Below are 26266 nucleotides of genomic sequence, written 5' to 3' on the forward strand. Positions count from 1 at the left end.
TTATGATAGGAGTTGTTCGACACAATCTTCTATGTTGCCCCTCGGCTCCCTTCCAAAGCAACTTTACACTAAGATTATCTCGCCTCGCCCTATTCTCCAAGTCGTCACACTTGGCCTTGAGAAGATCGTAGCTATCCTGGAGGGCTGATAGCCTTCCTTGGATCTCTCCCAGCTCTGTCTCAAGCATGGTCAGAGAGTGCTCATTGTGGTCCACCCTGTCTCCTAGAGCCATCAGCGCCTTCTTGATTACGGTGGTAGAATCCAGCATCTCCTTGCGGAGTTCGGCTATCTCTGACTGTAGTGAGTCCTTTAAGTCCCGCTGTAAGTAAGTCAAGAGACTGAGTGAGGAATTCAGGAGTGAGAAGCGGTGAGCAGGGTGGGGATTGCAACCCTGCCATTGTATCATCTGCCATGTCCTCTGGGGGAGGAACCTACTTTGCAGGTGGCACCAAGAATGCCTGAATGCTGTAGCCGTAGGACTTCTTAGAGGACTTGGACATACTGCTTCAGTTTCAAGTTTTGTGTTTGCACGTGGATAGTGGCGCCAGCCAGTCTATCCCGCCCTCTACTGCTGGCACCCCCCACCAGATCCTTGGGACACGGAGGGCCCAGCACCCACCAGACTTTGGGAGCGCTTCTTGTTTGGGCAGCAAGTCTGCCTTCTCATGTTGCTTAAAATGTTCTGTTTACATAGGCCTCACGCTTTGGCATCCCTTCAGGACTCTGCATTGGGCGGGGCCCCCCAGAGCCGATACACACAGATCTATATTGTAGAAGTCCCATGAGGAGCATAGAAGCCCCCCTTCAACATTGCCAACAAATGTGCCGCGCACCTCTCTCTCTCTCCCTCTCTCTCTCTCTCCCCGGGCCCATCAGCGAGGCAGGATCCATCCCCACCACTCACTGCCTCTACATGCTCATGTTGCTCACGTCTGGAGGGCCAGAGTCTTGAGGGCCAGGAGCTGTGCCCAGCAACCATGGGAGCCTCGCTACCAGGCCCCCCCACCCCTGTGGTCCTTTGCGGGGGCCAGTGGGAGCTCACGGCCACCTCCTCCGCCCCGCCTCAGGGCCGGCCACGGCTAGCAGCTGTCACCATCTCAGGGAGCCGGGTCACCTCCTCGGCCGCTCCTCTTGGCCCACTCTTCTTGCCACCACCACCAAATCCAGCACCGTCCCAGGGAGCCTCTGTGACTGCAGCTTCCTATATCCATGTGGGCAGCACGGTTGTACAGTTCCAGTTAGCTGTAATCAATACTGGCCAGGCTGATGGTTGGAGCGGGTCGGGGATAGGCGTCTTACTGCTGCGCCATCTTGGCCACGACCCCCTCGAATGAGACACATGAAATGATACTTAAATAATTTCATGTTCTACCAATATTGCTATCTCAATGTTCTTTGAAGAATAAGAAATTATATTTTATAACTTGGAAACCTCACGGTCACTAAACCTGATCTACTCATTTTTTGGGGGTCTTTGACTGCTGAGTAGTGGCCAGCGATCAATGCAGCACCTGATCAAAGACCATGGCAAACTGTTTAGCCCCCTATAAAAAAACTTTTGTTTATCCCGCCCATATAGCTCATTTAGAACACACCATGCCCTCTCACACCCCTGACATGCTGCTATACCAGCTTTCTGATAATGTTGTTTTCATGAAGAATCATAACTACCCTGCCTTCTTCAAAGTCTGCATAATTTATTTTGGCAGTCTACTCACATTTGTGTCAACCTAATATATCTGTGCCGGTCAAATATTTGATAGTGGATCAGAAGGCACCCAATGATTATGGTTTAGTTTCTGCCCGCAGAGCGCAAGGCTAAAGCTGATATGATGATTGGCTGAAATGTCTGACATTCCATCAAGAAAGCAAGGCTTTCTCATCCACTGTTTGGCTGGCGTGCTGGACTTTATAGCCAGTTAAGCCACTCAAAATTATACGTGCGCCCCTAGATTCTGTGGGATTTCGCCTGATGTATTAGGTTTATAATTGAACTCTAGACTCCAGACTGCAGACGGAATGGCAAAGGGGGCACATATAGAATGTCTTCAACCTGGACAACTTGTGCATTTTTATTTATATCCCTATTTCTCTATCCAAACTACAATTTACAGTGCTCTGATGCTCATTGGGCTTTTTCACACTCAAATATATGAATGAATAAACATAAGGAAATACACATGCTGGTTTACATTCCATAACCAACATTGCAAATTGTACTTTAAACCTTTTTGGCTGCATTTGCTTTGAGCATTTGTTTTTACAGCAATTGATTGGATGGGTGTGTTCAAATGCTTACAGTAATTAACTTGCATTATGTACAAGTTCTTTAACTTCATCAGCTTTTTGTAAGGTTAAGATGTGCAAATCAGTTAGAGTAAACTTTAAACTACTGAACATGTATATTTGTATTATAAAACAGGTACATCTAAACTGCGATGAAACAACTTTAACATACATTGCTGATCTGCTAGCGAGGATTGCCTCTATTGACAGAGGTCTTTGTCTGCTTCTTTATGGAGAAAAAAATAACTCTTCAAAGGAAAGGTAGGAAGTAGGTTTATACATTTACTTGGTATTCAGTATTGTTTGTGTAGCAACATTTTTTAGAATGCCCTAATTTCTCCTCCTCACTCCTCGGCCATCCTCATCACTTATCAGTCCTCATTCTTATTCCCAATTTTTCATGAGTGAGTAGATAGGAATGTGGAGCATGACCGATAAATGAGGATGAGTTTTGAGGAGGATAGATGAGGGGGGACCTAAAATGGATGCTGTTACCTTTTTTAACTACATTGAATAATAAGAAAGCTCACTTTGAATAGGTTTACATAAAATGCCATACCATTCATCTTACAGTCAAAAATATGGCAAAATATACCTAGGTCTTTGAAACATGTTTTGAGTAACCACAATGAGTTCTCAGCTGGAGTGTTTTGTTTCTCCAGAAATCTTCCATTTGTGTCTGAGTCTCATGCAGTAGGAATCTGTTCCATATTAAGGTGACATGACAGAAAAATAGAGAAGGTAAGTATCTAGCTGCCAGGGCTACGTTCCTCTTTGGTTGCCTCCCGGGGGTGATGTTGCTTTGATGCTTCATTTACTCTGCTCACTCATTTCGGATTACTATTCTAAATCACTTTCTATGATTCGGAATTTAAGTGTGCCTTTGGGGTCATTGACCACATAGCTTATTGGATACTAATTCACAAGCAGAGTGACATCCACAAGGCCTCAGTTTATAAAACCATGGCTGTTGCCAGATTAGTGAAGAATACAACATTGTGGTGTTTTTATAAAAGGGGTACAGTCGTGTTTAGTAATACTCACAAGCCAGTCTCCTTCTTTTTTTGTCATTATTTTATTAAAGCATTACATTGAGACAGCACTAGCAAATAGGTCCATGGTAGTAGTACATCACTGAGGGGCAATAGGATATTACTTTTTGTTCATAGGCCATGATAAATCCCAGCATAGTCACCAAAGCCGTAGGCAAGTCCAGGAATCTTCCCCGCAGACCACATCAGAGCAGAGCTGGGAAGCCAGCGAGTAACCCGGCTGGGTGGCGTCCCTGTGGATACCAAGTGAGCGTAACAGAACGCGAAGCCTACCATAAGAAATCCACCTGGGTGCCATGGAGACATCAGAAATGGACCAATTGGCCCAATTACTAGGAGAGCTTCGTGCTGAGGTTCATTCTGCCCGACAAGAGACTAATGCCCTCTGGAGAGACCTAATATTGACCAAAGAACGCTCTGAAGAGATTAGCAGGGAATACTTGCAATCACAGGCAGGACAGGCGCCTGTACCTGGAAGCAATCCAACAATGCAAAACCCCACCATACCACCCACTCCGGTACAGATCACGTTACCTGGAACAGTGCCCCAGGCACCACCAGAAAGGTTCTCAGGCGACCCACGGAAGTATGCAGCATTCATCAATCAGTGCCGCCTTCATTTTCTTTGTAGGCCTTGAGCATTTCCAAACGACCAAGCTCGGGTAGCTTTTGTCTTATCATACCTGAGTGGTAGTGCAGCAGATTGGTCGGTGCCGTTGGTAACCCATGACGATCCTCTATTACATGACTTTGGGGGGTTCCAGAGAGAAATGGAAAAACTTTTTGCTTGCCATACCCAGGAACAAGCAGTAGACAATGAACTCTTGTCCCTCCGACAGGGGAATCAGGACTTGTTAACGTACATTGCTACCTTCAACAGACTGGTTGCCGAAGCTAGGTGGCCAGAAAACTAAAGAACCACGTTATTCCATCAAGGCTTACAAGGCGAATTAAAGGACGTCTTAGCCCAGGTGGTTGATCCACCCAGAGACTGTGCAGAATTCATAAATCTGGTTGTGCAGCTAGACCACCGGTTGCAGGACTGAAAGGCATACCGGTCTAAAACGGACCCTCCGACCGTGTATGTTCGACCAAGGGAAAACACACCCCGTGTACCTGAAAACGCTGTAGAACCCATGCAGATTGGAGGGATACGGCCTCCATTAACAAAACAAGAGCGGGACAAAAGAAGACAACAGCTTTGTTTGTATTGTGGGAAACCAGGACATTTCCTGAAGGACTGTCCAGTAAAACCCCCAAGAAGAACAGTCGGGGCCACAGAGAAGTATGAAGCTAAGGAATCGGAAAACTACTAAGCTCGACAAACGTAGAGGTCAGTTTGTCGAGTGAGAAGAAAGAGTTGCTGACCTCGCACTTTGCAATACCAGTGATCTTAATTAACCACCAACAGTCGTTAAGAATGCATGCCGTTGAAGCATACATCGATAGCGGAGCAGTTGGAAATTATATTGATCAAGAACTGGTAGCAGAGATGGGGCTTCCCTTGTGTTCTAAGCCAACTATGTACAAGGTAACCACCGTGGATGGGACAGAAATCGCTTCTGGACCAGTAACCCAGTGCACAGCCAGGGTAACCTTCCTGTGCCAGGACGGACATCGGGAGTCTATTTCATTCAATCTCATCAAGGCACCTCAGTTCAGGCTAATACTAGGGATGCCATGGTTGGTTGCTCACAACCCTTTGATAGACTGGTGGGCACGAAAATTAACCTTCCCCGGTGACTGCTCCCCTGCCTGCTATTACCAAGAGGAGAAACCCGACGTCTGTATCCCCATGACTCCCGGAGCAACAGTATCAACCCTGGGAGCAACTAATACCTTGCCAAGTGAATACCATGATTTCCAGGATGTTTTCCGAAAGGACCAAGCCAATACATTCCCGCCGCACAGGCCCTATGACTGTCAGATCGACCTTGTTCCTGGTGCACAAATCCCTTGCGGCAGGATCTACGCTCTCACAGAACCAGAAAACCTTCATTTGAAATCCTATTTAGACCAGTACCTTGCAAACGGATTTATCCGTCCTTCGAAGTCCCCCACAGCCAGTCCTTTGTTCTTCGTAACGAACAAGGAAGGAGACTTAGAACCTGTAGCATTGAACCAGATCACCGTGAAGAACCGCTACCTCTTGCCACTTATCCCTGAGATGCTAGACCAAGTTAAAGATGCCCAGATTTATACCAAATTGGACCTTCGAGGAGCGTACCACCTGGTCTAAGTCAGAAAAGGAGATGAATGGAAAACCGCCTTCTGTACTAAGTACGGCTTGTTTGAATATCAAGTCATGCCCTTTGGGTTATGCAACGCTCCTGCGGCATTCCAGTATTTCATGAATGACGTCTTAAGGGAGTTAATTGATGTGTGCGCCTTAGTGTACATAGACGACATCTTAGTATACTCAGCCTCGGAACAAGATCATGTCAGGCACGTTCGTTCAGTCCTCACCAAGCTCCGTCAACATCGCTTGTTTGCAAAGCTTGAAAAATGCTTTTTTCACGTCACCAAAGTAGAATTTCTTGGTTTTATCCTTACTCCAGGAGGCATCAGAATGGACGTGCACAAGGTAGATGCCATTCTGAAATGGCCTTCACTGACGTCTCTGAAAGGGGTACAAAGCATGCTGGTCTTTGCGAACTTCTACCGCTGGTTCATCCCAGACTTCTCTCAGGTTGTGCACCCAATCACAGTACTATTACGAAAAAACAATAAAAAGTTTGCTTGGACCAAAGAAGCAGAAGAAGCCTTTCAGGAACTTAAACAAAGGTTTACCTCCGCTCCAATCCTGCGACATCCTCGTCCAGACCTCCTTTATGTCGTTGAAACTGATGCCTCCAGTCTCGAAATGGGGGCTGTCCTTTCACAGAGAGACCTGGAAACCGGGCAGCTACATCCTGTGGCCTTCTGGTCGAAAACGTTCTCACCTCCAGAGATTAATTATGCCATCACGGACAAGGAACTCCTGGCTATCAAATCCGCCTTTAAAGCCTGGAGGCACTACCTTCTGGGGGCCAGACACACCATTACAGTCATCACAGACCACTGAAACCTGCAATATCTCAAAACAGCCAAGGCCCAGTCCTCGCGCCAATTACGGTGGGCCCTTTTCTTCGCCGAATGTAATTATGTAATCACATTTCGACCAGGAGTCAGAAACGGAAAGGCGGATGCCTTATCTCGCATGGGCATAGATGAAATAGTATATACAACTCCAGACCCAGTACCTATTATACCTGAAGACAAACTCTTGGGTATCACGACAGCCTTAACACAAGCAGAACTACGAAAAGAAATCCAATGGACAATGAATCCTGATGCCTACCTCGCATGGCAAACTCAAGGAGAACAATATACCATCAAGGACCATCTACCTTTTTTTAGGGATCGCCTATATGTACCCAAGAAGGAATTACAACAGCATATTATTTCAAACTATCACAATTCACTGATCGAAGGGCATCCTGGGATCGCCAAAACCCTAGCTAAGGTGAAAGAGAACTTTTGGTGGCCTACCTGGCGTAAGGACATCATTCAGTATATTCAGTCATGCGGTGTCTGCGCACAAAATAAATCACAGAAACAAAAACCATCTGGTCTCCTACAACCATTGGACATTCCTCCAGTTCCATGGCACACTCCTTTCCTTGACTTCATCACTGATCTACCTCCAAGCCAAGGGTTCATCACCATCCTTGTAGTTGTGGACTTATTCTCAAAGATGACCCATTTTATTCCTCTCAAAGGCCTCCCAGACGCAGCCACTTTAGCAAAAGTGTTCCTGGAGGGCGTGGTTAAGCTACATGGCTTCCCTTCGGTTCTGATCTCTGATTGAGGCAGCCAGTTTGTTTCAAACTTATGGAAAAAATGTTGTGCAATGGCGCAGATCGATGTTCGGCTGACTACCAGTCACCATCCCCAAACGGACGGCCAAACCGAGAGAACCAATCAGACACTCGAGCAATATTTACGGTGCATGCTGCACCACGAACAAAGGAATTGGCAAGACCTACTATGGATAGCTGAATATGCATATAACAATTCTTTGCATTCAAGCACGGGACAAACGCCCTTCTATACCCTTTATGGCAGACATCCACATACCTCTGAACTAGACTTTCCAGCCAGCTTGGAAATGCCAGCAGTAAAGACTCTACACACAACCATTACTCAGGCTTTCAAAAGGGCAAAGGAACACCTTATTCATGCCAAAGAAAAACAAAAGAGATTCGACGACCATCACCGGAAAAAGGCCCCTGATTATCAAGTAGGAGACAAACAGGCCGATTCATGGAATAATTAGCGTGGCGCAAGTGGCCAAAAACGTGCGATTCGCAGTGGAATATCGAAAATCGCAGTGTAAGTGCGAAAATCGCACGAAAAGCAGCGCACATCGATTCATGGAAGGCCGTGCGCGAGAAAACCATCGGATGTGCGCTAAGAAAGTGCGCGGCGCACGTTGGCGCACAGGCCATCTAACGGCGTGCGCCAGGTCACAGCGAAAATCACACAGGCCACAGCGAAAATCGCACATAGCGCGGCGCACACAACAAAAGTAGGCGGAACACGGGGCGTAACACTCGGAATGGGGAACAACTTGCCAAAATGTGGGCGTCACGGGGGAAGTACAGGGTGCAAGTGCGCGGAACGCCCAAACGGTCGCCTACAACACGTATTCATGGAATCGAATAGGGCAAAAAAGCGCACGGTCAAACCAGCGCACAGGCACAAACACGACCGCCACAAGAAAGCAGGCGGTAGCGTCTCTGCGCCTGTAATAAATGTGCGCCAAAAGGTGTGCCAACAAATAGCACCTATATACAGCTATGATGAATGTCCTATACTGTGGCCCTCCAGGACAAATGACGTGCAAAGGGGTACCCACAAACACGGACACCCGCTGACTGAAAAATAACGTGTGCATGTATTGCGGGGTGTGCGGGAACTTTCACACACGATTTGGCAGGGTACGTGGATTTCAGGGGTGCGCGGGAAGTTCCACACGCGATTTGGCCGGGTACGTGCGCGGGAATTTCCACACGCGGCTTGGCTGGGTACGTGGATCTCAGGGGTGCGCGGGAAGTCTCACACGTGATTTGGCAGGGTACGTGGATTTCAGGGGTGCGCGGGAAGTTCAACACGCGATTTGGCCGTGTACGTGCGCGGGAATTTCCACACGCGACTTGGCTGGGTACATGGATCTCAGGGGTGCGCGGGAAGTCTCACACGCGATTTGGCAGGGTACGCGGATTTCAGGGGTGGGCGGGAAGTTCCACACGCGATTTGGCCGGGTACGTGCGCGGGAATTTACACACGCGATTTGGCTGGGTACGTGGATCCCAGGGGTGCGCGGGAAGTCCCACACGCGATTTGGCAGGGTACGCGGATTTCAGGGGTGCGCGGGAAGTTGCACACGCGATTTGGCCGGGTACGTGTGCAGGAATTTCCACATGAGATTTGGCTGGGTACGTGGATCTCAGGGGTGCGCGGGAAGTCCCACACGCGATTTGGCAGGGTACGTGGATTTCAGGGGTGCGCGGGAAGTTGCACACGCGATTTGGCCGGGTACGTGCGCGGGAATTTCCACACGCGATTTGGCTGGGTATGTGGATCTCAGGGGTGCGCGGGAAGTCTCACACGCGATTTGGAAGGGTACGTGGATTTCAGGGGTGCGCGGGAAGTTCCACATGCGATTTGGCCGGGTACGTGCGCTGGAATTTCCACACGCGACTTGGCTGGGTACGTGGATCTCAGGGGTGCGCGGGAAGTCCCACACACGATTTGGCCGGGTACGTGCGCGGGAATTTCCACATGCGATTTGGCTGGGTACGTGTATTTCAGGGGTACGCGGGAAATTCTACACGCGATTTGGCTGTGTGCTCCCAGGTATTCCCTGTACACCCTCCACGGCCCCTGCAGGCAGCCGACACCCGACACCACAAGGGACTACCCTGCACACCTGCTCATGTCACCCAGCACCCCCACCCCCCAGCAGTGTGGGGCACCCTCCACCAAGCCCCCACTCATGTCCCCTATCACCCCCATCCCCCAGCATCCAGGGGAACCCTCCACCAGGCCCCCACTCATGGCCCCCTGCACCCCCACCCCCCAGCAGTGCAGGGCACCCTCCACCAGGCCCCCACTCATGTCCAACTCATGTCCCCCTCACCCCCACCCCCCAGCATCTAGGGCACCCTCCACCAGGCCCCCACTCATGCCCAACTCATGTCCCCCTGCACCCCCACCCCCCAGCATCCAGGGGCACCCTCCACCAGGCCCCCACTCATGTCTCCCACCACCCCCACCCCCCAGCAGTGCAGGGCACCCTCCACCAGGCCCCCACTCATGTCTCCCACCACCCCACCCCTCAGCAGTGCAGGGGCACCCTCCACCAGGCCCCCACTCATGTCTCCCACCACCCCCACCCCCCAGCAGTGCAGGGCACCCTCTACCAGGCCCCCACTCATGTCCAACTCATGTCCCCCTGCACCCCCACCCCCCAGCATCGAGGGCACCCTCCACCAGGCCCCCACACATGTCCAACTCATGTCCCTCTGCACCCCCAGCATCCAGGGGCACCCTCCACCAGGCCCCCACTCATGTCTACCACCACCCCGACCCCCCAGCAGTGCAGGGCACCCTCCACCAGGCCCCCACTCATGTCCAACTCATGTCTCCCACCACCCCCACCCCTCAGCAGTGCAGGGGCACCCTCCACCAGGCCCCCACTCATGTCTCCCACCACCCCCACCCCTCAGCAGTGCAGGGGCACCCTCCACCAGGCCCCCACTCATGTCTCCCACCACCCCCACCCCCCAGCATCCAGGGCACCCTCCACCAGGCCCCCACTCATGTCCAACTCATGTCCCCCTGCACCCCCAGCCCCCAGCATCCAGGGGCACCCTCCACCAGGCCCCCACTCATGTCTCCCACCACCCCCACCCCCCAGCAGTGCAGGGCACCCTCCACCAAGCCCCCACTCATGTCCAACTCATGTCTCCCACCACCCCCACCACCCAGGGGCACCCTCACCATGCCCCCACTCATGTCTCCCACCACCCCCACCCCCCAGCAGTGCAGGGCACCCTCCACCAGGCCCCCACTCATGTCCAACACATGTCCCCCTGCACCCCCACCCCCCAGCATCCAGGGCACCCTCCACCAGGCCCCCACTCATGTCCAACTCATGTCTCCCACCACCCCCACCCCTCAGCAGTGCAGGGGCACCCTCCACCAGGCCCCCACTCATGTCTCCCACCACCCCCACCCCTCAGCAGTGCAGGGGCACCCTCCACCAGGCCCCCACTCATGTCTCCCTCCACCCCCACCCCCCAGCAGTGCAGGGCACCCTCCACCAGGCCCCCACTCATGTCCAACTCATGTCCCCCTGCACCCGCCCAGCATCCAGGGCACCCTCCACCAGGCCCCCACTCATGTCCAACTCATGTCCCCCTGCACCCCCACCCCCCAGCATCCAGGGGCACCCTCCACCAGGCCCCCACTCATGTCTCCCACCACCCCCACCCCCCAGCAGTGCAGGGCACGCTCCACCAGGCCCCCACTCATGTCCAACTCATGTCTCCCACCACCCCCACCCCCCAGCTTTCCAGGGGCACCCTCCACCAGGCCCCCACTCATGTCTCCCACCACTCCCACCCCCCAGCAGTGCAGGGGCACCCTCAACCAGGCCCCCACTCATGTCCGCCTGCACCCCCACCCCCCAGCCACCATGGGCAGCCCCCACCAGGCCCCCACTCATGTCCCCTATCACCCCCACCCCCCAGCAGTGCAGGGCACCCTCCACCAGGCCCCCACTCATGTACAACTCATGTCTCCCACTACCCCCACCCCTCAGCAGTGCAGGGGCACCCTCCACCAGGCCCCCACTCATGTCCCCCTGCACCCCCAACCCCCAGCCACCATGGGCATCCCCCACCAGGCCCCCACTCATGTCCCCCTGCACCCCCACCCCCCAGCATCCAGGGGCACCCTCCACCAGGCCCCCACTCATGTCTCCCACCACCCCCACCCCCCAGCAGTGCAGGGGCACCCTCCACCAGGCCCCCACTCATGTCCCCCTGCACCCCCCAGCATCCAGGGGCACCCTCCACCAGGCCCCCACTCATGTCCCCCTGCACCCCCACCCCCCAGCATCCAGGGGCAGCCCCCACCAGGCCCCCACTCATGTCCCCTATCACCCCCACCCCCAGCAGTGCAGGGGCAGCCTCCACCAGGCCCCCACTCATGTCCCCCTGCACCCCCACCCCCCAGCATCCAGGGGCACCCTCCACCAGGCCCCCACTCATGTCACCCTGCACCCCCAACCCCCAGCATCCAGGGGCACCCTCCACCAGGCCCCCACTCATGTCCCCCTGCACCCCCACCCCCCAGCATCCAGGGGCAGCCCCCACCAGGCCCCCACTCATGTCCCCTATCACCCCCACCCCCCAGCAGTGCAGGGCACCCTCCACCAGGCCCCCACTCATGTACAACTCATGTCTCCCACTACCCCCACCCCTCAGCAGTGCAGGGGCACCCTCCACCAGGCCCCCACTCGTGTCCCCCTGCACCCCCACCCCCCAGCCACCATGGGCATCCCCCACCAGGCCCCCACTCATGTCCCCCTGCACCCCCACCCCCCAGCATCCAGGGGCACCCTCCACCAGGCCCCCACTCATGTCTCCCACCACCCCCACCCCCCAGCAGTGCAGGGGCACCCTCCACCAGGCCCCCACTCATGTCCCCCTGCACCCCCCAGCATCCAGGGGCACCCTCCACCAGGCCCCCACTCATGTCCCCCTGCACCCCCACCCCCCAGCATCCAGGGGCAGCCCCCACCAGGCCCCCACTCATGTCCCCTATCACCCCCACCCCCAGCAGTGCAGGGGCAGCCTCCACCAGGTCCCCACTCATGTCCCCCTGCACCCCCACCCCCCAGCATCCAGGGGCACCCTCCACCAGGCCCCCACTCATGTCTCCCACCACCCCCACCCCCCAGCAGTGCAGGGGCACCCTCCACCAGGCCCCCACTCATGTCCCCCTGCACCCCCCAGCATCCAGGGGCACCCTCCACCAGGCCCCCACTCATGTCCCCCTGCACCCCCACCCCCCAGCATCCAGGGGCAGCCCCCACCAGGCCCCCACTCATGTCCCCTATCACCCCCACCCCCAGCAGTGCAGGGGCAGCCTCCACCAGGCCCCCACTCATGTCCCCCTGCACCCCCACCCCCCAGCATCCAGGGGCACCCTCCACCAGGCCCCCACTCATGTCACCCTGCACCCCCAACCCCCAGCATCCAGGGGCACCCTCCACCAGGCCCCCACTCATGTCCCCCTGCACCCCAACCCCCCGGCATCCAGGGGCACCCTCCACCAGGCCCCCACTCATGTCCCCCTGCACCCCTACCCCCCAGCATCCAGGGGCAGCCCCCACCAGGCCCCCACTCATGTCCCCTATCACCCCCACCCCCCAGCAGTGCAGGGCACCCTCCACCAGGCCCCCACTCATGTACAACTCATGTCTCCCACTACCCCCACCCCTCAGCAGTGCAGGGGCACCCTCCACCAGGCCCCCACTCGTGTCCCCCTGCACCCCCACCCCCCAGCCACCATGGGCATCCCCCACCAGGCCCCCACTCATGTCCCCCTGCACCCCCACCCCCCAGCATCCAGGGGCACCCTCCACCAGGCCCCCACTCATGTCTCCCACCACCCCCACCCCCCAGCAGTGCAGGGGCACCCTCCACCAGGCCCCCACTCATGTCCCCCTGCACCCCCCAGCATCCAGGGGCACCCTCCACCAGGCCCCCACTCATGTCCCCCTGCACCCCCACCCCCCAGCATCCAGGGGCAGCCCCCACCAGGCCCCCACTCATGTCCCCTATCACCCCCACCCCCAGCAGTGCAGGGGCAGCCTCCACCAGGCCCCCACTCATGTCCCCCTGCACCCCCACCCCCCAGCATCCAGGGGCACCCTCCACCAGGCCCCCACTCATGTCTACCACCACCCCGACCCCCCAGCAGTGCAGGGCACCCTCCACCAGGCCCCCACTCATGTCCAACTCATGTCTCCCACCACCCCCACCCCTCAGCAGTGCAGGGACACCCTCCACCAGGCCCCCACTCATGTCTCCCACCACCCCCACCCCTCAGCAGTGCGGGGGCACCCTCCACCAGGCCCCCACTCATGTCTCCCACCACCCCCACCCCCCAGCAGTGCAGGGCACCCTCCACCAGGCCCCCACTCATGTCCAACTCATGTCCCCCTTCACCCCCACCCCCCAGCATCCAGGGCACCCTCCACCAGGCCCCCACTCATGTCCAACTCATGTCCCCCTGCACCCCCAGCCCCCAGCATCCAGGGGCACCCTCCACCAGGCCCCCACTCATGTCTCCCACCACCCCCACCCCCCAGCAGTGCAGGGCACCCTCCACCAAGCCCCCACTCATGTCCAACTCATGTCTCCCACCACCCCCACCACCCAGGGGCACCCTCACCATGCCCCCACTCATGTCTCCCACCACCCCCACCCCCCAGCAGTGCAGGGCACCCTCCACCAGGCCCCCACTCATGTCCAACACATGTCCCCCTGAACCCCCACCCCCCAGCATCCAGGGCACCCTCCACCAGGCCCCCACTCATGTCCAACTCATGTCTCCCTCCACCCCCACCCCTCAGCAGTGCAGGGGCACCCTCCACCAGGCCCCCACTCATGTCTCCCACCACCCCCTCCCCTCAGCAGTGCAGGGGCACCCTCCACCAGGCCCCCACTCATGTCTCCCTCCACCCCCACCCCCCAGCAGTGCAGGGCACCCTCCACCAGGCCCCCACTCATGTCCAACTCATGTCCCCCTGCACCCGCCCAGCATCCAGGGCACCCTCCACCAGGCCCCCACTCATGTCCAACTCATGTCCCCCTGCACCCCCACCCCCCAGCATCCAGGGGCACCCTCCACCAGGCCCCCACTCATGTCTCCCACCACCCCCACCCCCCAGCAGTGCAGGGCACGCTCCACCAGGCCCCCACTCATGTCCAACTCATGTCTCCCACCACCCCCACCCCCAGCTTTCCAGGGGCACCCTCCACCAGGCCCCCACTCATGTCTCCCACCACTCCCACCCCCCAGCAGTGCAGGGGCACCCTCAACCAGGCCCCCACTCATGTCCCCCTGCACCCCCACCCCCCAGCCACCATGGGCAGCCCCCACCAGGCCCCCACTCATGTCCCCTATCACCCCCACCCCCCAGCAGTGCAGGGCACCCTCCACCAGGCCCCCACTCATGTACAACTCATGTCTCCCACTACCCCCACCCCTCAGCAGTGCAGGGGCACCCTCCACCAGGCCCCCACTCATGTCCCCCTGCACCCCCACCCCCCAGCCACCATGGGCATCCCCCACCAGGCCCCCACTCATGTCCCCCTGCACCCCCACCCCCCAGCATCCAGGGGCACCCTCCACCAGGCCCCCACTCATGTCTCCCACCACCCCCACACCCCAGCAGTGCAGGGGCACCCTCCACCAGGCCCCCACTCATGTCCCCCTGCACCCCCCAGCATCCAGGGGCACCCTCCACCAGGCCCCCACTCATGTCCCCCTGCACCCCCACCCCCCAGCATCCAGGGGCAGCCCCCACCAGGCCCCCACTCATGTCCCCTATCACCCCCACCCCCAGCAGTGCAGGGGCAGCCTCCACCAGGCCCCCACTCATGTCCCCCTGCACCCCCACCCCCCAGCATCCAGGGGCACCCTCCACCAGGCCCCCACTCATGTCACCCTGCACCCCCAACCCCCAGCATCCAGGGGCACCCTCCACCAGGCCCCCACTCATGTCCCCCTGCACCCCAACCCCCCAGCATCCAGGGGCACCCTCCACCAGGCCCCCACTCATGTCCAACTCATGTCCCCCTGCACCCCCACCCCCAGCATCCAGGGGCACCCTCCACCAGGCCCCCACTCATGTCCCCCTGCACCCCCACCCCCCAGCATCCAGTGGCACCCTTCACCAGGCCCCCACTCATGTCCCCCTGCACCCCCACCCCCCAGCCACCATGGGCATCCCCCACCAGGCCCCCACTCATGTCCCCTATCACCCCCACCCCCCAGCAGTGCAGGGGCAGCCTCCACCAGGCCCCCACTCATGTCTCCCACCACCCCCACCCCCCAGCCACCATGGGCAGCCCCCACCAGGCCCCCACTCATGTCCCCCTGCACCCCCACCCCCCAGCAGTGCAGGGCACCCTCCACCAGGCCCCCACTCATGTCCAACTCATGTCCCCCTGCACCCCCACCCACCAGCATCCAGGGCACCCTCCACCAGGCCCTCACTCATGTCCAACTCATGTCCCCCTGCACCCCCACCCCCCAGCATCCAGGGGCACCCTCCACCAGGCCCCCACTCATGTCTCCCACCACCCCCACCCCCCAGCAATGCAGGGCACCCTCCACCAGGCCCTCACTCATGTCCAACGCATGTCTCCCACCACCCCCACCCCTCAGCAGTGCAGAGGCACCCTCCACCAGGCCCCCACGCATGTCTCCCACCACCCCCACCCCTCAGCAGTGCAGGGGCACCCTCCACCAGGCCCCCACTCATGTCTCCCACCACCCCCACCCCCCAGCAGTGCAGGGCACCCTCGACCAGGCCCCCACTCATGTCCAACTCATGTCCCTCTGCACCCCCACCCCCAAGCATCCAGGGCACCCTCCACCAGGCCCCCACTCATGTCCAACTCATGTTCCCCTGCACCCCCACCCCCCAGCATCCATGGGCACCCTCCACCAGGCCCCCACTCATGTCTCCCACCACCCCCACCCCCCAGCAGTGCAGGGCACCCTCCACCAGGCCCCCACTCATGTCCAACTCATGTCTCCCACCACCCCCACCCCCCAGCATCCAGGGGCACCCTCCACCAGGCCCCCACTCATGTCTCCCACCACCCCCACCCCCCAGCAGTGCAGGGCACCCTCCACCAGGCCCCCACTCATGTCTCCCACCACCCCCACCCCCCAGCCACCATGGGCATCCCCCACCAGGCCCCCACTCATGTCCCCCTTCACCCCCACCCCCCTCCCCCCCGCATCCAGGAGCACCCTCCACCAGGCCCCCACTCATGTCTCCCACCACCCCCACCCCCCAGCAGTGAAGGGGCACCCTCCACCAGGCCCCCACTCATGTCCCCCTGCACCCCCACCCCCCAGCATCCAGGGGCACCCTCCACCAGGCCCCCACTCATGTCACCCTGCACGCCCACCCCCCAGCAGTGCAGGGGCACCCTCCACCAGGCCCCCACTCATGTCCCCCTGCACCCCCACCCCCCAGCATCCAGGGGCATCCCCCACAGGCCCCCACTCATGTCCCCCTGCACCCCCACCCCCCAGCATCCAGGGGCACCCTCCACCAGGCCCCCACTCATGTCTCCCACCACCCCCACCCCCCAGCAGTGCAGGGGCACCCTCCACCAGGCCCCCACTCATGTCCCCCTGCACCCCCACCCCCCAGCATCCAGGGGCACCCTCCACCAGGCCCCCACTCATGTCCCCCTGCACCCCCACCCCCCAGCATCCAGGGGCAGCCCCCACCAGGCCCCCACTCATGTCCCCTATCACCCCCACCCCCCAGCAGTGCAGGGGCAGCCTCCACCAGGCCCCCACTCATGTCTCCCACCACCCCCACCCCCAGCAGTGCAGGGGCACCCTCCACCAGGCCCCCACTCATGTCACCCTGCACCCCCAACCCCCAGCATCCAGGGGCACCCTCCACCAGGCCCCCACTCATGTCCCCCTGCACCCCAACCCCCCAGCATCCAGGGGCACCCTCCACCAGGCCCCCACTCATGTCCAACTCATGTCCCCCTGCACCCCCACCCCCAGCATCCAGGGGCACCCTCCACCAGGCCCCCACTCATGTCCCCCTGCACCCCCACCCCCCAGCATCCAGTGGCACCCTTCACCAGGCCCCCACTCATGTCCCCCTGCACCCCCACCCCCCAGCCACCATGGGCATCCCCCACCAGGCCCCCACTCATGTCCCCTATCACCCCCACCCCCCAGCAGTGCAGGGGCAGCCTCCACCAGGCCCCCACTCATGTCTCCCACCACCCCCACCCCCCAGCCACCATGGGCAGCCCCCACCAGGCCCCCACTCATGTCCCCCTGCACCCCCACCCCCCAGCAGTGCAGGGCACCCTCCACCAGGCCCCCACTCATGTCCAACTCATGTCCCCCTGCACCCCCACCCACCAGCATCCAGGGCACCCTCCACCAGGCCCTCACTCATGTCCAACTCATGTCCCCCTGCACCCCCACCCCCCAGCATCCAGGGGCACCCTCCACCAGGCCCCCACTCATGTCTCCCACCACCCCCACCCCCCAGCAATGCAGGGCACCCTCCACCAGGCCCTCACTCATGTCCAACGCATGTCTCCCACCACCCCCACCCCTCAGCAGTGCAGAGGCACCCTCCACCAGGCCCCCACGCATGTCTCCCACCACCCCCACCCCTCAGCAGTGCAGGGGCACCCTCCACCAGGCCCCCACTCATGTCTCCCACCACCCCCACCCCCCAGCAGTGCAGGGCACCCTCCACCAGGCCCCCACTCATGTCCAACTCATGTCCCTCTGCACCCCCACCCCCAAGCATCCAGGGCACCCTCCACCAGGCCCCCACTCATGTCCAACTCATGTTCCCCTGCACCCCCACCCCCCAGCATCCATGGGCACCCTCCACCAGGCCCCCACTCATGTCTCCCACCACCCCCACCCCCCAGCAGTGCAGGGCACCCTCCACCAGGCCCCCACTCATGTCCAACTCATGTCTCCCACCACCCCCACCCCCCAGCATCCAGGGGCACCCTCCACCAGGCCCCCACTCATGTCTCCCACCACCCCCACCCCCCAGCAGTGCAGGGCACCCTCCACCAGGCCCCCACTCATGTCTCCCACCACCCCCACCCCCCAGCCACCATGGGCATCCCCCACCAGGCCCCCACTCATGTCCCCCTTCACCCCCACCCCCCTCCCCCCCGCATCCAGGAGCACCCTCCACCAGGCCCCCACTCATGTCTCCCACCACCCCCACCCCCCAGCATCCAGGGGCACCCTCCACCAGGCCCCCACTCATGTCACCCTGCACGCCCACCCCCCAGCAGTGCAGGGGCACCCTCCACCAGGCCCCCACTCATGTCCCCCTGCACCCCCACCCCCCAGCATCCAGGGGCATCCCCCACAGGCCCCCACTCATGTCCCCCTGCACCCCCACCCCCCAGCATCCAGGGGCACCCTCCACCAGGCCCCCACTCATGTCTCCCACCACCCCCACCCCCCAGCAGTGCAGGGGCACCCTCCACCAGGCCCCCACTCATGTCCCCCTGCACCCCCACCCCCCAGCATCCAGGGGCACCCTCCACCAGGCCCCCACTCATGTCCCCCTGCACCCCCACCCCCCAGCATCCAGGGGCAGCCCCCACCAGGCCCCCACTCATGTCCCCTATCACCCCCACCCCCCAGCAGTGCAGGGGCAGCCTCCACCAGGCCCCCACTCATGTCTCCCACCACCCCCACCCCCAGCAGTGCAGGGCACCCTCCACCAGGCCCCCACTCATGTCCAACTCATGTCTCCCACCACCCCCACCCCTCAGCAGTGCAGGGGCACCCTCCACCAGGCCCCCACTCATGTCCCCCTGCACCCCCACCCCCCAGCATCCAGGGGCACCCTCCACCAGGCCCCCACTCATGTCCCCCTGCACCCGCACCCCCCAGCATCCAGGGGCACCCTCCACCAGGCCCCCACTCATGTCACCCTGCACCCCCACCCCCCAGCATCCAGGGGCACCCTCCACCAGGCCCCCACTCATGTCCCCCTGCACCCCCACCCCCCAGCATCCAGGGGCACCCTCCACCAGGCCCCCACTCATGTCCAACTCATGTCCCCCTGCACCCCCACCCCCCAGCATCCAGGGGCACCCTCCACCAGGCCCCCACTCATGTCCCCCTGCACCCCCACCCCCAAGCATCCAGGGGCACCCTCCACCAGGCCCCCACTCATGTCTCCCACCACCCCCACCCCCCAGCAGTGCAGGGCACCCTCCACGAGGCCCCCACTCATGTCCAACTCATGTCTCCCACCACCCCCACCCCTCAGCAGTGCAGGGGCACCCTCCACCAGACCCCCACTCATGTCCCCCTGCACCCCCACCCCCCAGCATCCAGGGGCACCCTCCACCAGGCCCCCACTCATGTCCCCCTGCACCCAGGTCCTCACAATCCCCAATCATGTGCGTTATGGTCAGCCTCCACAGCCAAAAGGCCCTACCAAGTAACCCATTCACCCACATGGAAATGGAAATTACATGTTACACCCCCAATGTTCATAAAGCAAATGAACCCATGTCCGTCACACACAATGGTTGCAATTGAATGGGAAAACACCCAACATGACATGCATGAAACCAATGAGATGATACCACACAGTGAAGTATGAAAACAAAATTGTATTAAAAAAAAATGAATGCAAATGAAATGAAACAAACTACAATGGCAATGAAAAAAAGATAAGCTGCATGTCCGTCCAAAAAAATCAAAACTACAAATCCAAATCCAAAAAAATGTTGTCCAAAGTCACATTAAAAATAAAATCAATCCGAGAGAGAAAAATAAATGCAAAGACCATTGCTCCATGGTGAATAAATAAAAAATAAAAAAAAAAACAATCCAATGAAAAACTATGTACAAAACATCCAAGGGTCCATGAGCCCAACTGAACAAAGGAAACCTACAAAAAACCCTAACTAAAATGCAACTATATACAAAAAGTGGAGCAGTATCCGTCGACTCCAAATCATAAGAAGAAACAAAGGAAACCTAAAACTAAAGAACTATATACAAAGGCGGTGGGCAAGTCCAGCGGCTCACGCCGTGGTGTTCCGGGCCAGGGCATCATCAAACTCCTCGTCTATGTCCCGGAGGCGGTCCTGTTCCATGGCCCGAGGGTCCGCAGGGACGACGCCATCTGCTCCTCCAACCCCCTGCGGATTGCCTCGAGGCACTCGGCCCGCCTCAGGGCCCTCCGCATGGAGTTCTCCTCCCTGACCATCGTGAGCCGCGCCTCTTCCGCCCGCCGCCGCTCCGCACCTATCTGCTGGCCCAACCGCAGCCACATGGAAGACACTTCCTGTCCTGGGTCCTCCTGCCCTCCGGCCGATGCCTGCCCCTCTGATGTTGATGGCCCCGAGCCATGATGCCTCCCACGTTGACTCTGCTGCTGCCTCTGACGCAACTGCCTCTGCCAGCACGACGGCATCCAGGCTGATGGAATCCACCGACGCCGTCGTGCACGTGCCCTGCCTGATGATGCCGGCACTTCCTCCATCTGCTGGGGTACAGTTGCTGTGGTGTCCACCCCTGCTGGACCTCCGACTCCCGATGGTGGCAGGGATGGGATCCCCACCAAGTTGGGTGCATTGGTCAGGGCAGGTCCACAGGGGGCCCTGGTGGCATCTGGGCCGGAAGAGGGCAAGGAGAATGACCGGCTTATAGCCTCCACAGAGGAGGAGAGGGCCGCCAGATTGGCCGACACATGCAGGAAACCCCCGAACATGGAACATCCCAATTGGGCCACGTCAGCACGGTGCTCTTCGTGATGACGTGCGTGCTCCTCCCGGGAAGCACGCACGTCATCACGAATTGCACCCGCGCGCATCGCAACCCCAATCAGGACCCTCTCCATACGGCCACGGGTCCCCTCGTCCACAGGTGGAGGGGAGTCAGGTGACATGGACATCCCCTCTACCTGCGGACGGGCCTGGGACGGGGCATCCCTGCTGGTGCATGGTGGTGCACTCACAGGGTCAGGGACAGCGACATGCACAGGCCCCTCCACGGTGGCCTGTGCTGCCTCCTGCCCCTGGACTGCACCACTTGCACCAGCAGGGATGCCCCCACCAGTCCCCATGTGTGCCTCAGTGGCGGCCTCCTCCTCCTCTGTGGAAACCACCAACCTGGATGGCTCCTCACCGTCTTCCGCCGTAGCAGGCCCCTGTGGGGGCTCACCCACCCCTTCCGCTGCAGCCGTGGGGGCATCCCCGCCGCCTTGCTCCACAGCGCCGTCTCCACCCTCTTCTTCACTAGCCGCTGCGTAGAGGGAGACATAGAACACAAGCATCAGGGTACTGTACAATGGTCCCCTAGACAGGAAGCAATAGCAGATGAGTACCACTGTCAAAGTACACTTCCATCATGTCCCTCCACAACACATGGGTCAGTCCAGGCAAAACACACACACAGTAACAGGCATGGTGCATGCCATGGACATTTCCATACATGTCCAATGGACTCTTGAAACATACAATGATATGGAACTCACATGCATCATGGGTCATGCCTATCACATGCACACACTTCACCTCAGTCACATCCATCTGGCCTCATACACCCCAAACACAGCGGATACAAGGATAACTAGGCTGCATCAGTGAATCTGTGCACTGTCACACACGTGTCATGCATCCATGGCATTCACAAGTCACAGACACGCAGGTCAGGCACACAGACATGGCTACCATATATGTACCTGGCATCACCACCCATCCCTCACCCCCACCCATGTCCAGGAACAGAGACTGGCATGCTCTCATGTGTAAAATCTGCATAGGGCTCCCCATGTCGCATTTAAACACATGCAACAACCATGTGGTTCACACATCACTGGTCGCACATGCATTACCATGATGTCCCTGCACACATACATGCATACATGGCCTATGTCACACATACAGGCAAGTATCAGACAACCAGCACACCGGAACATGCCCTGTCTCACACAGCAATGCTTGGCCACTTACCGCTCAACTCCAGACGGGTCTCCCTCTCAAGGATCTGGCCGTGGAGCGCTGGGCGTACGCGTTCCAGGAACCTCATCTGGATGGAACTCATGCGGCCCCAGCCCCCCTCCACGAGGCGCCGGGCCTTCACGAGGGTCCTGGACCTCAAGTCCTCCCAGCGCTTCTTGATCTTCTGGACGTCGCGGGTTGCCACCCCCTCCGCGTTGATGGCAACCACACAGTCGGCCCAGATCCTCTCCCGTCCTTCCTTGCTGGCGCAGGACGATCCAAAGAGGGCATCATACTGCCCCAGGACATGCTCCACCAGGACACCAACTTCGGTGGCAGTGAAGCTGGTGCCCCTCTGCCCCTCTGGCCTGGGGTTGCCACTGGTGCCAGATGTTGAAGTGCCCGACATGGCAACCCCAGAGGCAGGAGTGGGTGGGCAACTGGGTCCTGGGGCTGGGCTGTGGAGCGATGTTATCCCAGTCGGGAGTCTTCTGTTCCAGCAGGGGTGGACACAGCAATTGGACCCCTGCAGATGGCTGATGGAGGTCCGAGGACAGGGTGCGCACCAAAACCCACCTGTGTTGATCTTGCGAAAAAAACACCTCCATGGGCTCATGGCCCACACGGTTACCCTATTGTGGGAGTATCACTGCTGTCGCTATTATCACCCTGTGCAGCTGCATCCGGAGGTGGTGGCACTATGGGAGGCAGCCCACGCAAGGCCCTAGTCTGTTCCTCCATGGCTGCAAGCATGCGGGTGTGGTAGGTCTCGTTCTGGAGGATGAGTGTGCGGAGGTCCCCATGCAACAACTCACGGGATGCCCGGACCTCCGCCCTAGTTGCCTGCATCTCAGCTGAGAGCGTACGGGTGAGACGCTCCAGCTGCTGTTCTGTCCTTCGGTTTGTTGAAGCCTCAAGCTCAACAAGAGTCGTCCTGAGGTGAAGGAGTTCCAGCCTCAGGGCTTCCCTGTGGCCCTGGGACTCTATGGAGATGGCTTCCTGCAGAGTCGCCAGTGCCGCCCGCCTGTCCCTGTTGGACGCCAACATGTCCTCCCTGTGTGACTGGCAGATGGAGTCGGTTGGCTGCTGTAGTCGCTCCATCAGACTTTCGGGGGGGACAATGGAAGTGGCCACCCTATCCATGGCCTGAGCCATCATCTCTGATGATGCTGCCTGTTGGGTTGCCATACCATAAATGGATTGCTCCCATGCGGTATTGCCAGGTGGCGTACGGCCACCACGTCGGCGGGCACCACACCTGTCTGGGGCAAGGCGAACTGCGCCTTGCTGTGCCGGCACTGCCTGAGGCTGCAGGACTGCATTCCCCCTCTGATCGGCTGGCCCAGGAACAGGATCAGATGTCGCGGAGTGTGACCCTGCATCCGTAACCACCAAAGGCGTAGCTGCCAACACTGACATCCCCATTGAGGGTTCTGACCCTGGTGCAGGTGGGTGGGACAGAACAGAATCCCTCCCAGGAACACTCACCTGCGACGGCACGTAGGTCTCATCATCCGAATCAACACCTGAGTACAGCTCGGGGGAGGTGCAGCCAGAGACACCCCTTGAGAGCACGACCTGCAGCAGTTGTGGGTTCACCATCTCCACAACCCCAGCAGTATCAGGTGCGTCTTCCCCTGCAAAGACATAAAAGCAAACAAATGGAAACAGGCATTAGCACCATGGCACACAATGAGGGCTGAGAAGCAACAGAACCAGTACTTGATTGACACATGTCCCACATGACTAAAACCCTCCCATGTATGCACTCTCACTGCGTATGAAGGGTAGGCAAATGGCACACACTGATGACACCAAGATGGAAGATGAACACATTTTCTGCATGCTGCCTGGCAGTGGCATCACACATTGGCCTGTGATTGCCAGGTGAAATACACATGCCATCACACAGATGGCATGTACCATTGCTATTGAGTGAAGATGGAGAGGAGGGCAGCACTTATTCATTCAGTCCAGTTCCCTCATGTAATAGCTTTTCTAATTCAAACAGGTCTGATTTTTCACCTGGAGCTGCCAGTCCAAAATGGTCCGATTGCACAGGGACATGTCTAAACAAATGATATCCAGGTAACAAAGTCACTCCACTTTACCATAGCCATGTCAGACATGTGACTAGAGGACTGAGAAATGCCTAGTAAAAGTGGTGGAATGCAAACAATCTGCCTGAATGAACAGAGAAAAATAAGCAACAATGTTGTGGCAAGGTGACACTTCAAGGGCAACTGGCGTGCTGTTGGGCTAGATGTCTACTGTTGGCAGATGGGATACTGCTATGGCCAAATGCTGCTGCGCAGAATGTATTGCATGAAGCACATGGGTGACCCAAACGACTCAGGCGCACACACCCTCACCTGGCACACAAACAGAAGCCCTCACACACACACCATGCACATGGATGACACACACATGCATGTGCACTCACCGGACAATGCCTCATAATCAGGCAGATCTCCCACTCCTTGGATCTGTTCCTCCGTGATGTAGGTCCCAGCGACAGACTCATGTGGAGTGAGTTCCATGTCTTCTTCTGGAGACCCACCTCCAGTCACTAGAGTTGCGGCATGACTTGAGGCCAGCTTATTCTTTGCCCTGCGCTTTAGGTCATTCCAGCGCTTATAGCAATCATTGGCTGTGCGCCTCACGATTCCAAGGGCACTTACGATGTCCGCAACGGTCTGCCAGTGTGCCTGGCGTTGTCTAGGTGAGGTCTTGGATCCTGCAACAATGACTATTTCGTTATCATGTGCGGACACATACTCGACAAGTGTATTCAGTTCGGCATCCGTGAAGCTGGGCTTCCTCAACGGGCCGGACTGTGTAGCCGTGTCTGGGGCATCAGCCTGTGCCGGACGAGCACTCTTCCTCTTGGAAGGTGGTGGTGATCCTGAGTGTCCTACGCCGCTCTGGACACTAGGGGCAGGAGCCCTGGTGGACTCTGTATCAGGAGTGTGGGATTGCACACTCAGCATGGGAGTTGGTGCAGGCATTGGCTCAAGTGTAATGGTGTCAGGGGGAATGTCAGCAGGATGGACTAGGACCAACACTGTCCTGGCTGGGTGTGTGAGAGCTGGGGTGGATGGAGCCGCAGCTGCCCCTGCAGCCTCTCCACCCTGCCTACTTGGGGCAGCAGATGACCTTGCTGCCCCTGATCCACGTGGCCTGATGACATCAACGTGCACCAGCGCACGTGTCATAGGCCTGCTGACCTGGAAGTCAGCCATGGAGTCAGCCAGGTCTGGTGCCACAATGGGCTGGTCCAACAAGGGCTGAGCATGGATGGTGTCAGCCACATCAGCCTCAACCAGAGGGGGCAGGGGGGGATTATGGGTGCCCTTGACTGGTCCTCCACACATGGGGGGGACAGGGTCACCCTGCAAGTAACGACCACGTCCCCTACTGGATCCACCACGGCCACCACTTGTGGCTTGTCCACCTTTGCCACCCTTACGGATTCCCTGCCTCCCAACCATGGCACTGATGTTAATGTGCGTATGGGAGTGGCTGTAAACTATTGTCCTGGGCGATTGGGGGTCAAAGGGGTTGGGTACCAGATGGTAATTGTACCCTAGTGCTCTAGCAAGGCTGAATGTGACCCCTGGGGAAAGATGACGGGTCACGCAACGCACAGGAAGCCCAAAAAAGGGAGATGACGTGCACGCAACCCCTCCTAGACCACGTGTGCGGAAAAAAAACCTGCACTACGCTGTGGCACCCAGTAACAAAAGAATGAACGTATGCGTGTCACGCGCAGCCTAGATTGACCTCTGAAGGGGTAGGCTACACACGGGGCAAGCACAGATGTTAGATACGTGCGTGACTCACTGTCTGCCAGGAAAAAGAGCGTGAAAAAGAAGCGCGTGCGCGCGTTGGCAACACCCCCGCCAAAAGAAGAATTGTACTCTGTCTGAGGAGACAGGACAACAGTAGAAGGGAACGCTGTTTGAGGGAACAGGCCCAGGAAAACCAGAAAAAGAGAAGAAAGAGAAAAAGCTGTCAGAGGTAACAGGGAGTACGAACTTGAAACGCTGTGAAGTAAATTGCGTGTGAAACGACAAGAAGTACGGA

General features: G+C 58.7%; 1 protein-coding gene across 3 annotated transcripts in view; it reads left to right on the forward strand.

The window, feature by feature from the left end:
* Positions 1 to 26266, forward strand: part of TBC1D32 (TBC1 domain family member 32) — a 2506374-nt gene that overhangs the window by 1299134 nt on the left and 1180974 nt on the right. For all 3 annotated transcript variants that reach the window (XM_069606604.1, XM_069606605.1, XM_069606606.1), the window contains one exon: positions 2423 to 2547. In XM_069606604.1, coding sequence (XP_069462705.1) covers positions 2423 to 2547 — 125 coding nt within the window. The remainder of the gene's footprint in view (positions 1 to 2422; positions 2548 to 26266) is intronic.

This window comes from Ambystoma mexicanum, chromosome 4p (assembly GCF_040938575.1).
Source record: "Ambystoma mexicanum isolate Mex_15411 chromosome 4p, UKY_AmexF1_1, whole genome shotgun sequence".
NCBI lineage: Eukaryota > Metazoa > Chordata > Amphibia > Caudata > Ambystomatidae > Ambystoma > Ambystoma mexicanum.